The sequence below is a fragment of the Mustela lutreola genome, chromosome 9 (genome assembly GCF_030435805.1).
Source record: "Mustela lutreola isolate mMusLut2 chromosome 9, mMusLut2.pri, whole genome shotgun sequence".
Taxonomy (NCBI): Eukaryota; Metazoa; Chordata; class Mammalia; order Carnivora; family Mustelidae; genus Mustela; species Mustela lutreola.
This window is the reverse complement of record NC_081298.1, coordinates 28,905,480-28,917,622: the sequence shown is the minus strand read 5'-3', so window position 1 is coordinate 28,917,622 and position 12,143 is coordinate 28,905,480. Positions and strand designations below refer to the sequence as shown.

General features: G+C 43.1%; 1 protein-coding gene across 1 annotated transcript in view; it reads right to left on the bottom strand.

The window, feature by feature from the left end:
- The window catches only part of TMC2 (transmembrane channel like 2), a 62,584-nt gene that overhangs the window by 665 nt on the left and 49,776 nt on the right, over positions 1-12,143 (bottom strand). The window contains exons 16-18 of the mRNA XM_059134342.1: positions 6,552-6,677; positions 3,623-3,701; positions 2,656-2,773 (exon numbers count right to left, since the gene is read on the bottom strand). Coding sequence (XP_058990325.1) covers positions 2,656-2,773; positions 3,623-3,701; positions 6,552-6,677 — 323 coding nt within the window. The remainder of the gene's footprint in view (positions 1-2,655; positions 2,774-3,622; positions 3,702-6,551; positions 6,678-12,143) is intronic.

Below are 12,143 nucleotides of genomic sequence, written 5' to 3'. Positions count from 1 at the left end.
CGGACTAGGTTTCCCTGGTGGGTGAATGTGGCCTGTGTCTGAAGTCCAGGCTTTGACGTGCCCCACTTCCTCCCTGCCCCTCCCCCTTGCACCTGTCTGGGGTAGGTGAAGTCACCAGATGGAAGAAGCCAGCATCCTTGCAGCAGCGTCCCTTGAGAAGAAAGTCGCCGTCAAGTGGAAACACACAATTTAGACTTTACATTGAGTGAGACGTCAACTCTCATTGTGTTTGAGTCATTACTTGTTTGGGCCTATTTGTTATAGTAACTGGCATCATTCTAGCGACTACTTCGAGAAGAGAAGCTAAGTGAGGGCAGCCATGGAGGCCACTGGTGGCCATCTTCCCAGGCTTTCCCCCATAGCCTACTCCCACTGATGTGTTCAGATCACACTAATTTTAAAAAATCAAACACTGAAGTACCAAGGTAAGCAGTACAAAATCAAAAGAACTTTTGATCCGTACTAAAAACTCACATTTGGAGAGGGGCGAACTTTAAAGCAGCAGCCTAGTAGAGCAAGGCAGGGAAGAAGTGCGTCAGGGAGATGGACACATTGGGACTGTGGGGACGTGAGCCAACCACTGTCAAACCAGTGTAAGTTCCTCGGTTTCTCATAGAAAACATTTTGTATACCTATTGTTTTTCTTCCATACTTAAGTCCATCGGTGTCCAAATAGGTCCATTCCATTTTCTAATTTTTTAAAAAGATTTTATTTATTTATTTGACAGACAGAGATCACAAGTAGGCAGAGAGGCAGGCAGAGAGAGAGGGGGAGGCAGGCTCTCTGCTGAGCAGAGAGCCCAATGCGGGGCTCGATCCCAGGACTCTGGGATCATGACCTGAGCCAAAGGCAGAGGCTTTAACCTACTGAGCCACCAAGGTGCCCCCCATTTTCTCATTTTTGTTGGTGATACTACAATATAACATTGCATGTACTCCATTTCCTGCCCTGTGTGGGACAATTAGGTGATTTCAAATATTTTCTTCAGTGTCACGATAAGCAGCTAGCCAGTTGCTCTTCTACATTTCAACCCTGAACCAGTCTTGGAGAGCATTGAAAGACTGCCAGCCAATCTAACCAACAAGGAGGTCTGTAGCTTCGAAATGGCTTCCATTTATTTTGGGAGAACCACTAGGGATAGGTTCTATTGTGACACAGACTTCTTGTCTTCTTTCTGCAACATCCACTTGTTTACTTGCTACCAACCATTCAGTAGTAATTCATTACTATTCCAGTGTCAATACTGATATTGACAAGTATTCCAATACCAACACAGGGTTTGCCAGGGATGCAAAAGATTCCTGACCTGCTTCCACAGCCACTTCCATCATGGTTGGACCTCAAAAATGAAAAATACGCCAATGGAGCACCTGGGTGGCTCAGTGGGTTAAACCTCTGCTTTCGGCTCAGGTCATGATCTCAGGGTCCTGGGACCAAGACCTGCATTGGGCTCTCTGCTCAACAGGGAGCCTGCTTCCCCCCCCCTCTCTCTGCCTGCCTCTCTGCCTATTTGTGAACTTTCTATCTGTCAAATAAATAAATAAAATCTTTAAAAAAAAGAAAAAGGAAAAGAAAAATATGCCAACAGAGGACGTTCACCTTGTAGGGAGATAATACTGTGCGGTTTAAATTCCTTGTTTCTGTTTTTTTGTGATCTTGCTTACATGTCATAAAGTCATCAAATAAATAATACAATTTCTGCATTAAAAATTTGAACTCCTGAACTGTCAGCCATTTCTTGTGCATCTTATTCACTTCCGGCATCAGAGGCCAAAATCACAGCATGCTGATGTGGTTTAATTTTACAATAGGGACAAGTTTTGGACATGGGGTCACCTAGGAGATGGTCTCTTTTGGCTTGACATTTCCTCTCTCAAGGTGGAGATGGTCTGTGACCAATCCGTGTTGAAGTCCTATGACACCTTCTTTGGAACACATGTGGTCATTTCTTATCCTTCCATTCTAGATATTCCAGTGTTTCTCTTTTTTAAGAGAATACCAATTGGTTCCGGTAGGAGTAGCAACTGCCGGATTCAAATCTGTTTTTCCTTCTAAAGAAAACATTCAGGACAACACAGAGAACACATACCTCCTCCATCCCTAGGTGACTGTGACCCCCTGTCAGCCAACACTCAGGGTATCTTAGCAGCATCTAGGTAGGACACCAGCAGTGCCCTTCCATTGGGTTAAAGAGCCAGATAGAAAGAGGATATCAGAAGGGGACTGTCAGACTCAAGAGAGAAAGTGGAGAAGATGAAATCATTTCAGAAAAGAAGGCTCACTTGTGGCGAAAGTCAAGAGTCATCATAGAAAATGCAGCGAGAGACTTGGTGGGTAGAGGTGAGGGAGACAGCCCCAGGGGAGAAGTGGAGATGCTTCCCCATGTCACAGACACCCCTCCCAGCTCATAGTCATGGGCTCTCTCTTTGTGTGCCAGGCCTCTGTGAAGCTCGCCTTTTGCAGAATCCCATCTCATTCTCCCCACCCCATGAGGTAGGACCCATGACCCATTCTTAGCTAAATGTGCCCAGCTTCGCACAGCTAATTGTCAGAATTCTGACTTCATCCCAGCTCCATCTGATTTCTCAGCTGATGTTCTATACACCCTCCCATGTGGCCCCATGAAGAAGGAATCATCATGAAATAGAATTTACCTTCTTTGGTGAGTTGGAGCTGGGTGGCATTTTTGGAGGTGTCTTTAGCTGTGTCCTCTGAATCTTGGACTGTGGTTCTGCCTTTGACAGATTTGTGGCTCTTCTCAACTTCACGGAGCTGTAGGAAAAGAATGAACGGTTCTCAGGGAAATGGGTATTTGAGGAACAGAGCCCACGATGGCGAGGTCTAGGGGACAAGGACTCCATCGTCAGTTTTTGGTAACTACCAGGTTTTGGTCCTTGCTGCTGATTGGACAGGGGAGCCCAAGATTCAGTTTTGCACAGCATTTGAAGGGACATCTGGCCAGGGAAGGACAGAAACCCTGCCAATCCTGCATTTCAAGGTTCTTTGTATCTGGGCAAGAGGACAGTGAGGTTAACAGAGGGAGATGCAGAGGGGGAGCTGGCTTCGAGGCAGATGAGATTAGTTCCAGAAGAGGGAGCAAGGAGGACAAGGCTTAGAGCCGGGTGGGGTCTGCCCTTCACTGCTTTTGGAGGGGAGGGGGGAGGTTGGGTGCTGGGAGAGACAAGAGAGCAGTCAGAACTCAGCTGGTGGGGGGAGAGGCTATCTGTGTGCAGCCGGGAGCTTAAGAGACCTCTTAGGCTGTGTTCACAAGCACTATGTCATTCTGACAATATTTTGTCTAGTATTTATGGTATTAGTTTTAATCTATACATATTACTGGGGGTACTGGTTTTACTATGTATGAACATTGCTTGAGTCCATTGAATTTCTCCTGTTCTTTAACAACCTCTCCAAATTTAAGCCATCATCATTGTGTGCCCCCTGAATAACCTCAAAATAGAAATGCATGTTGTTCAATCTTACAAGGCTTCCTATAACACAGATACTTTGGGATCTGATTTGGAAGGAAGCCATTTAGCTAATACAACTGGGCTCATAGAGCAAATTAGCAAAAACCAAAACCATGACATCTTTTCAAATGAAAACTCCTGACAGACTCACCGCTTGAATTTTCTTTCTCAGTTGGGCATTAGCTCGGGAAAGGCTTTTGGAAACTGAGTTCAGGTAGTAGATGGCCAGGCTGCAAGAGAAAAGTGAGCCTCCTGTGATAAGGCAGTCTTGGAAAATGATAAGAGCTGGACCCCTTCTGGAGGAATCAAGGCAGGCTTCCTGGAGTAGTTTGCCTCTGGGCACGGTGGAGAGATTAAGCTCCCGACTTAATGAGGAGAGGGTTCTGGACACCCTATTTTCTATTTTATTAAAAGCGGAAATGACATACACATTTTAAGCTCTCAGAGTGCTCAGTAAATGTTGGCTAAGGGAATCATTCTTCTTGGAAATCTGAAGAGGTGGGGGAGAAGCAGGAGTTCTTGAAAGCAGAAGAAGCTGCTTATACTTCCTGGGGAGCTGCCCTGGGTCAGGCTCTGTGTCATGCATGTCCCACTCCACCACATCTGTGGTTTTCACAGAAAACCCATGAAGTTGAAAGGATGTCTCCCATCTTTCCAACTCAGTCTCCTAGAACTCAGATAGGTTAAGTACTTTGTCAAAGTTTACCCCATCTATCAGTACTTGTTGGAGCCAAACATTTAAAGCCAAAGCTCCTTCCCTAGTCATCAAGGGCTAAGAGAGGAAGGTCTGGATGCTAGGTGCCTGCTCCAAGTTTGCCTAGAAGCACAAGTGCAGAAGGCCAGGAGGTCCCTGCTTAGGGAGCACTGATAGGAATGTCTGGTCCTGGGCTGGTTTTCAGAGTCCAGCTCCCACCAGGTGTCCTTTGAAGCTTCCCTTTCACAGGACCTAAAGTTGAGGGCTATGACCTAGGTGCACCACCCGAGAGGGGAGGGGACAAAAAAGTCAAGGTACCATGTGGATTGGGTGCCTCGCCATCCTGTTACTTGGGAGCTTTTGAGGTTCATCCTTCTTTGTCATTTTTCTCCATGGATTTCAAGTCTTAGCTGCTCCAGCTTGGGTCTTCTAAGTCTTCCTCTCAGGGCGGGGCCACCCAGAGCCAATTCATTGAGTCCATGAGCTCTTTCCATCCAGAGAGGAGGAATCCCGTTGTGTTTAGGGCGGAGTGTGGGTCAGAGGCTATCATATGAGCCCGCGGCAGCAGAGACTCAGGGGGAGACAGGGAGGACAGTGGGAGGCAGCAGGACCTGTTTTGTAAGGCTCCTACACTGAAGGCCAGACCTCACCTTCTCCCCTAACTAACCACCCATCTATTAGGGAGGAACTGGAGGTCAGAGAGGAGGAAGTGCTCATGGGTGGCTGTGTCCCTCCATTCCCAAATTCAGCCTTTCCCTTTGCTGCCTGTAAGGGGTCAGGTCTGGGTTCCAGAATTTCCTCAGGCATTCAAGGGGTAGTACAGGTGGTCACTATCATGCCAGTCCTTTCTTAGGCCTCGACTAGGAGCAGAAGATGTTCCAGTCAAAGATGTAAGAAAATACACCTATTTGGGGGAACAATTCAGCACTCTCTAGAAGGATTGGGGAAACACATACCTATGACTCTGCACTTCTACTTCCAGAGGTCTGTCCAAGAGAAGCCCTCACACATCTGCACAAGGACCACATTTGCAATAGCAAAAAAGTTGGAAACCTAACCACCTCTCTGCAGAGGGACAGAAAAACTGTGGCTTAATCACACTGCAGAGTGGAGTAGAGCCATTCATAGAGGAGTAGAGCTCCTGGATCCACATGGATACATTCCCCAAACATAATGTTGAGTGAGAAAGTGAACCATTCCTGAAAAAATTTAAAGCCCAGAAAAGGATAGCACACCCGTGCCTGATGAAAACACCGGACTACGTGTGGAAATGATCACAGTGAATTCCTACAGTGGTTACTTTGAGGGAGGGAAGAAGAGAGCTGGATTGGGTGGGAGAGGGCTTGAAGTGTATCTGTAATATTTTATTTCTTGTAAAGGACAGACTGGCGGAAGTAATGCAAACTAGTAACATCTGTTTACTCTTGTGATCCCATTCATGTTGTCTGTACTTTTCTGTATGTTAGGAATATTTCACAATTTAAAAAAAAAGCATGCCAAAATGGTTTTTTGTAAAGAAAAAACACCCTGATATTTTCACCAGTACATTTTCGATGACCATGATTCAAATTCAGGAGTCTCACTTTCCACCTTCTTCTTTTCTTTCTTCCCTCGCTCCTTCCTTGAACGTGTGTTATTTGCCTCCTCTGCCCTAGGCCTGGGGCTGGTGTTGGGGGTCCAGAGATCATCCCACCTACTCACCATTCTCACAGGTTTCTCAGTCTTTGGTGGGAGGGAGAGTGGGGAATGAACCAAAGGTTCTAGTGCATCCAAGGACAGGCTGAATCAGACCCTCTGCTTTCTCAGAGACCCAGAGCCCAGATGTCTTTGATATTTCTAAGTGGCGTTTAGGAGAGTGTTACAGATACTGTCAGTGGCCATCCATATTCCTTGGGCCCCATCTTTCAGTGTGCTCCCTGAAAGACTTATGACTAGCAGTTCCTTTACCTCTGTGCCTGGAGCTTCCCTTCCATCCCCTGCAGAAACCCTTTGACCCAGGAATGCAGCTGACCCAGATTGCCAGGGAACTAACCCACCCCGATCCCCTTTTAGGTTTCCCAGTCCAATCCAAGAGTGAGCGATGGGTGCTGGTCTACAGATGCCCCATCCCTGACCCTTGAGCCGGATAACTCTGAGACCCACTGTTTCCCAGTGTTCCCCAGCAGGATTAAAGTCATCCCAGTGGTAATGACCTTGCTGTCCCCTTTCCCATCTCACTTCCTTCCCTCGCTCCCCAGTGAATTATTTGCCTTTGCATCTTTGTCTCAGGATCTGCTTCTGGGAAATGCAGATTAAGGAAGAGGGCTGGGGGTTGGGGGAGAAGGACCTGTCTGGGAAGTCTCAAGTCTAAGGTGAAGGTTGCCAGGAGGCAGAGCCCTTAACTTACAACATCAGCAGGATGGCTGGGATGATCAGGCCAGGGTTGGCGAGGAAAGCAAAGATCTTGCCCAGGAAGGCTGGAAAATCATTTTCAATCGTCTCTTGGATGACATCATACATTCTGTTTTTCCCACTGTGAAGAAGAGAGAACACATGACAGCTCAATATATGAAGCTTATGTGGCGAACACAGCTGCGTCCGTGTCCCCGTGGGTCCCAAGCTGCCACTCACCACTGCTTTCCCAGAAGAACCAGAGCTCTGCTCCAAAGGGACTGCACGTAAAACATGCCCCACGAGGGGCTGCCATTTGGCTCTGTCTTATAGCTGGTCAGCCCCCTGGCCAGCGTCATGTCCTTGGAACCTCAGAACTTCTTAACCTGCATGGGTCTCCTGGGTCTGACATCTTCCTTAGCAAGATGAAAATGGGTTTTCTACTCTCTTCTCCTGGGAGAAAATTGCCTGTCAGCTGGTTGTAAGATCAACATGGAGCTCCCTTTGGGCCCCCAGGGAAGGAAAGAGCTCTCCAGAGGCTTATATGGGAGACAACTTCATGGGGCCACTCAGAAATACCTACAAATTGTCTTCAGATGATAGTTTCAGGAGATTGGATCACTTAGGACAGGCTCCTGGACAGGTCACAGTGGTAATTTTGATTTTCTTCAAATACCCAATAACTATTATGCAGACTGACTTCCACAAATGCCTGTCCAGAGACTACGGTCCCTTGCTGGCTACGGTTAATCATTTCAGGGCCAAGAAATGGACTTTAGGGCTTGAAATTCCTTGTTCAAATCCTTGCTTCTTCATCTATTAGCTGTGGGACACACGGGATAGTTTACTTATTCTCTTTCTGCCTGTTTCTCTCAGTTTCCTCGGTCTCCCCATTAGAGACTCCTCATCAGTGTAGCTATTAAAAAAAAAAAAGAATAAAATAAAAATCAATTTAAAAATTAATTAAAAAATACAAGATATCCAGCTAAATTTGAATTTCAGAAGTATAAGAATGTCTCACAGAGCAAATTATTAATTATCTATTTAAAATTTAAACTCAGCTGGGCATCCTGTATTTTCTCTGGCAGATCTATACCAGAGCACTCAGTTTCTCATTCTGATTTGCTCTAGGTCTGTCTTTTTTCCCTTTTCTACGGAGGAAAACAGCAAATACGGACAGCTGCAGCTGATGGCTGAAAATGAAGAGCACTAAGAAGTCAACATCCAGCATCCTTTATGTTGTTTATGTTTATTAGTTATTGGACCGTTTCTCTTTTCATGATTAAACAACTCTTTTAATAAAAAAGTTAATTAAAATTAAGTAAAATTAAAAATTCAGTTTTTTAGTCTCACATTTCAAGTATGCTCAGTAGTCATGGGACGAGTAGCTACTATTTTTGAAGAGTGGATATGGAATTTTTTTTCATCACATAGAAAATTCTATCAGACAGTGCTGTAGATGTTTGATATCTTTGGCCAAGATACTGAAAATTTCTCTGCTGTGTAATATAGCATAATAATGATATATATAATATAGCATAATATTATGCTATATTATCTATATTATACAGATAATATAGCATAATAATGATATAGTATAATATGGTTTTATGATATTTGTATAATAAAGCATAATAATGTATTATGTATAATATAGCCTCATCTGTATAATATAGCATAATAATGATACAGTATAACATGGTATTATGAGTAGAATAATTGTATTTGCCTCAGAGAATTGTTTAGAGGGTGTAGATACAACTTTATATAAAACACTATGTATGGGGTCATCAAATGATAAGTGCCCTCCAATATGTTGCAGCCAGAAGCTTCATCTTTCTCTTCTGTAAAGTATTGATCAAAGGTTGGCAAATAATGGCCCATGAGCCAAATTTGGCTTATGATTTGTTTTCCTATGGCCTGAAAACAAAGAATGGTTTTCACATATTTCAGTGGTTGGGGGGAAAAAAGAAGAATATTTTGTGATATATAAAAATTGAAGTAGGAAATTCAAACTTTAGTGTCACTAAGTAAAATATTATTGGAACACAGCCACACCTGTTTATTTATATATGGTCTGTGGTCGTTTTTGTGCTCTAATGGCTAACAAGAAATAGTTGTGTCAGAGACCACTCATGGCCATCTCATGCTTAGCACTTTTAAGTGCCATGTCTATCGTATTATGACATTTCATTAATTCAGTTTTTATTCTTATTCATGTGTACCTGTCATGTAAAAACAAGAAAAGTAAATTTCACCTGTTATGCTTTTAAGTCACAGTTAAGTATGGGTTATTTTGTCCTTGAATCATGATGTATTAGATGATGTATTAGTTTCCAGTGGGTGTTATAACAAATTGCCACACAGTTGACTTTAAACAATACAAATTTGTTCTCTTACAGTTCTGCATGCCAAAAGTCTGAGTGTTTCACTGGGTTGACACCAAGGTGTTGGCAGGGCTGCACTCCCTTCAGAGGGAGGTGCTAGGGCAGAATCTGTTTCCTCGCTTTTTTCCCAGCATCTCATGCTTTATTCCTGGCATTCCTTGGCTCATGGCCCCTTCCACTGTCTTCAAAGCTGGTAACACCTCTCCTTCCATGGTGACATCACTTTCTGTTCTTCTGTAGTCAAATATCCCTGTGCTTCCCTCTGATAAGGACACTTGTGATTTAGGGCTCATCTGGATAATCCAGGATAATCTCTCCACCTCAAGATCCTTAAGTTAATCACATTGGCAAAGGTCACTTTGCTGTGTAAAATAAGGTCCACAGGTTCCAGGGATGAGAAGCAAATATCTTCAGGAGCCATTATTCAGCCCATCACCTTATGCTCTCTAGTCCTTGAAGATTCATGTTCATCTCACCTGCAAAATACATTCATCACCATCCATGTATCCCCCAAAGTTGCAACCCATTAGAGCATCAACCCACAGTCCAAAATCTCATCTAAATATCATCAGCACAAAAGTCCCAAATCTCACCATCTAAATTACATATAGGTGAGACCTTGGGTATGATCCATCTTGGGGCAAAATTCTTCTCTCTATGGACCCATAAAACTAGAAAATGAACTATTTACTCCCAAAATACAGTGGTGTGCCAGCCCTAAGATAACAGTAAGAGATGGCAGTGTTACTGCTCATATGACATTCTTAAATATCTGGTGGGTCTTCCCTGTATGTCATGGGAATTCATTCCATTAGACAAGGGGGTCCCACACAGATCTTTACTGGAGAATTCTATCTCTATGCTTGCCTTCTGCTGAGATGGTTGAGAGGATCCCAGTCACAAGCTTAAAAAAAAATCCTCTGTGTGAATGAATATTTAGGTTTTTTGATCCCTCAGAGGCACTTGCAAAAGTTGCTCAGCCTGCCCCTTGTTTTTTTTTTTTTTTTTCCTTTAGAGCATGCTTTCCTGACAGTAAATCTGTTTGCAGTGTCTTTTGAAATCTGGACAGGCTGAGAATTTCCCAAATCATTAGATTCTGGTTCCTTCTGGCTTATCAGTTCTTTTCTCAATTTGTCTCTTTCCTCTCACATTTTAGTAGAAGCAGCAGGATGAAACCAGTTTGTGCCTTCAATACTTCACTTAGACATCTCCTTAGCCAAACATCCAAGTTCATTATTTACAGATTCAGATTTCCATATACCTGTAGGACATCATTCAGCTAAGCTTTCTCTTCTCTATATAGCAAGGACTCCCCTTTCCTCCACTTCCCAAAATCACATTCCTCACTGACCAGTGGTGAAGTGATTAAATTGTATTTGATTGCAGGAGCTGAAGAAATGTATCTGGAGGAAATAAACTTGCTTAAGACTTGGAGAATTTCCAGCAAAAGCAGCTGCTTCAAGGGTTGAGGACATTGAGAACAAGGGTGTATTCCAAGAGAGGTAAATGATGTCAAGTGGTTTTCTTTGGCCCTTGATGAGTCAGGAGATGTTACTGATGCTGTTCAGTTGTTTAACTGAGGAACGAATGCCAAGTTTGAAGTGACTGAAGAACTGATTTCTGTGAATACACCATGTGGAACAAATATGGATGAAATTTTCTCAAAGAAGTTGAGAATACGCTAATTCAGTACAACTGAATGGAATGGAATTTGATACAACTGATGTGGGATCTGCTATGGCATGCTACAGTTGACAATGGTCAAAATATATATAGGGCAGAAGAAGGCTTAGCTGGACAAATTTATGAAGCCTGTGAAGTTTTAGGTGTGGACAGACTATGGTTATTCTCTGTCTTACTCATCAGGGGGTAATTTGCAGAAAATATTTGAATCTATCATGTGCTACTGCAATCAATAAATAATGTCAATAGTGAATTTCATCTGCTCTCATAAGTTAATCATTTTCCAAACTGTGCATTTTGTCAGAAATGGAAACTGAGGGTTCTGGCTTGCCCAATGCATAGCAGTTCAATGACGTAGCAGTAGTAAAGCTTTATGGGAATTTTTCTTCTAGGGTAGGAGACATGTTGTCATGTCTGGTACAATGATGGACTGTACTGCTCTCTAAGAAGTAAAACTGATGTTGATGACAAGGGACAGTAACTTTGAGCCCCTGTTATGTGAGATATTATCATTGCTTTCCCCTCAAGAACTCCATTCTTTTCATTGGTAGACCTATATTACAAAAATTATACTCTATTATTATCATATCTTGAGTTTTGTCAATAATATAAACTTTGTGGCTATTTGTTTCTCTAATCATAGAAGTATTTACATAATATTCTTGATTTTTTCCTCCTGATTCCCAAGCTGAAAATATTGACTGTCAGGCTCTTGTCAGAAAAAGGTATCTGAGCCCTGGTGTAGATGATGCTTCCACCTCATAGCCTTGTTAGCTGTACCAACTACCCTTAACTTGGGCAGGGCTCAGGCTTCACAAATTTGTATATATACCTTACCATGGAAATTAGCACCCTCCATTAAGTGTTTTGCAAATAGCACACTAAAATCTCATAGCAACACTAGGTCAGAAGCACTACAATTATTTCCATGTTATAGGCAATTAACTTGTGGTGTAGGGAGTTAAGTAACTTCTCGAGATGACCCAGCTGGCAACTGACTGAGCTGACTCTAGAGTTAGGGGGTTGAGAATTTTTTCTTCTGGGAACAGCTAATAATAAAAATTTTAGGCTTTGTGAACCAGATGGTCTCTGTTGACATGACTCCATTGAGCTGTTGTAGTGAGAAATCTGTGGCGACAGATTATAGTAAGCAAATGGGTGTGGCTGTGCTCCAATGAAACTCTATTTACAAAAACTCTATGTCTCATCCGTTGATGTCTGTTTGGATCTGGTTGAAACCCCAAGTTCCTCCAGTAAAAGTGAATTTTTGTGATGTGAAGGGTCTAGTTTGAACACTGACCATATACTAGGTATTCTCTTCTAGACACTGGGTACAAGGCAGTGAGTAAGGAAGCAAAAATCACACCCTCCTGGAGCTTATGTCCTGGTGAAGGAGATAGACAACAAACACGATAAATAAGCAAAAAAACCTGGACTGTTAGATGTTGATCAGGAGATACAATAAGCAGAAACAATGATAAGAAGAGTGTGTGTGTGTGTGTGTGTGTGTGACATTTTAGTTAGGCTCTCCAGGGAAG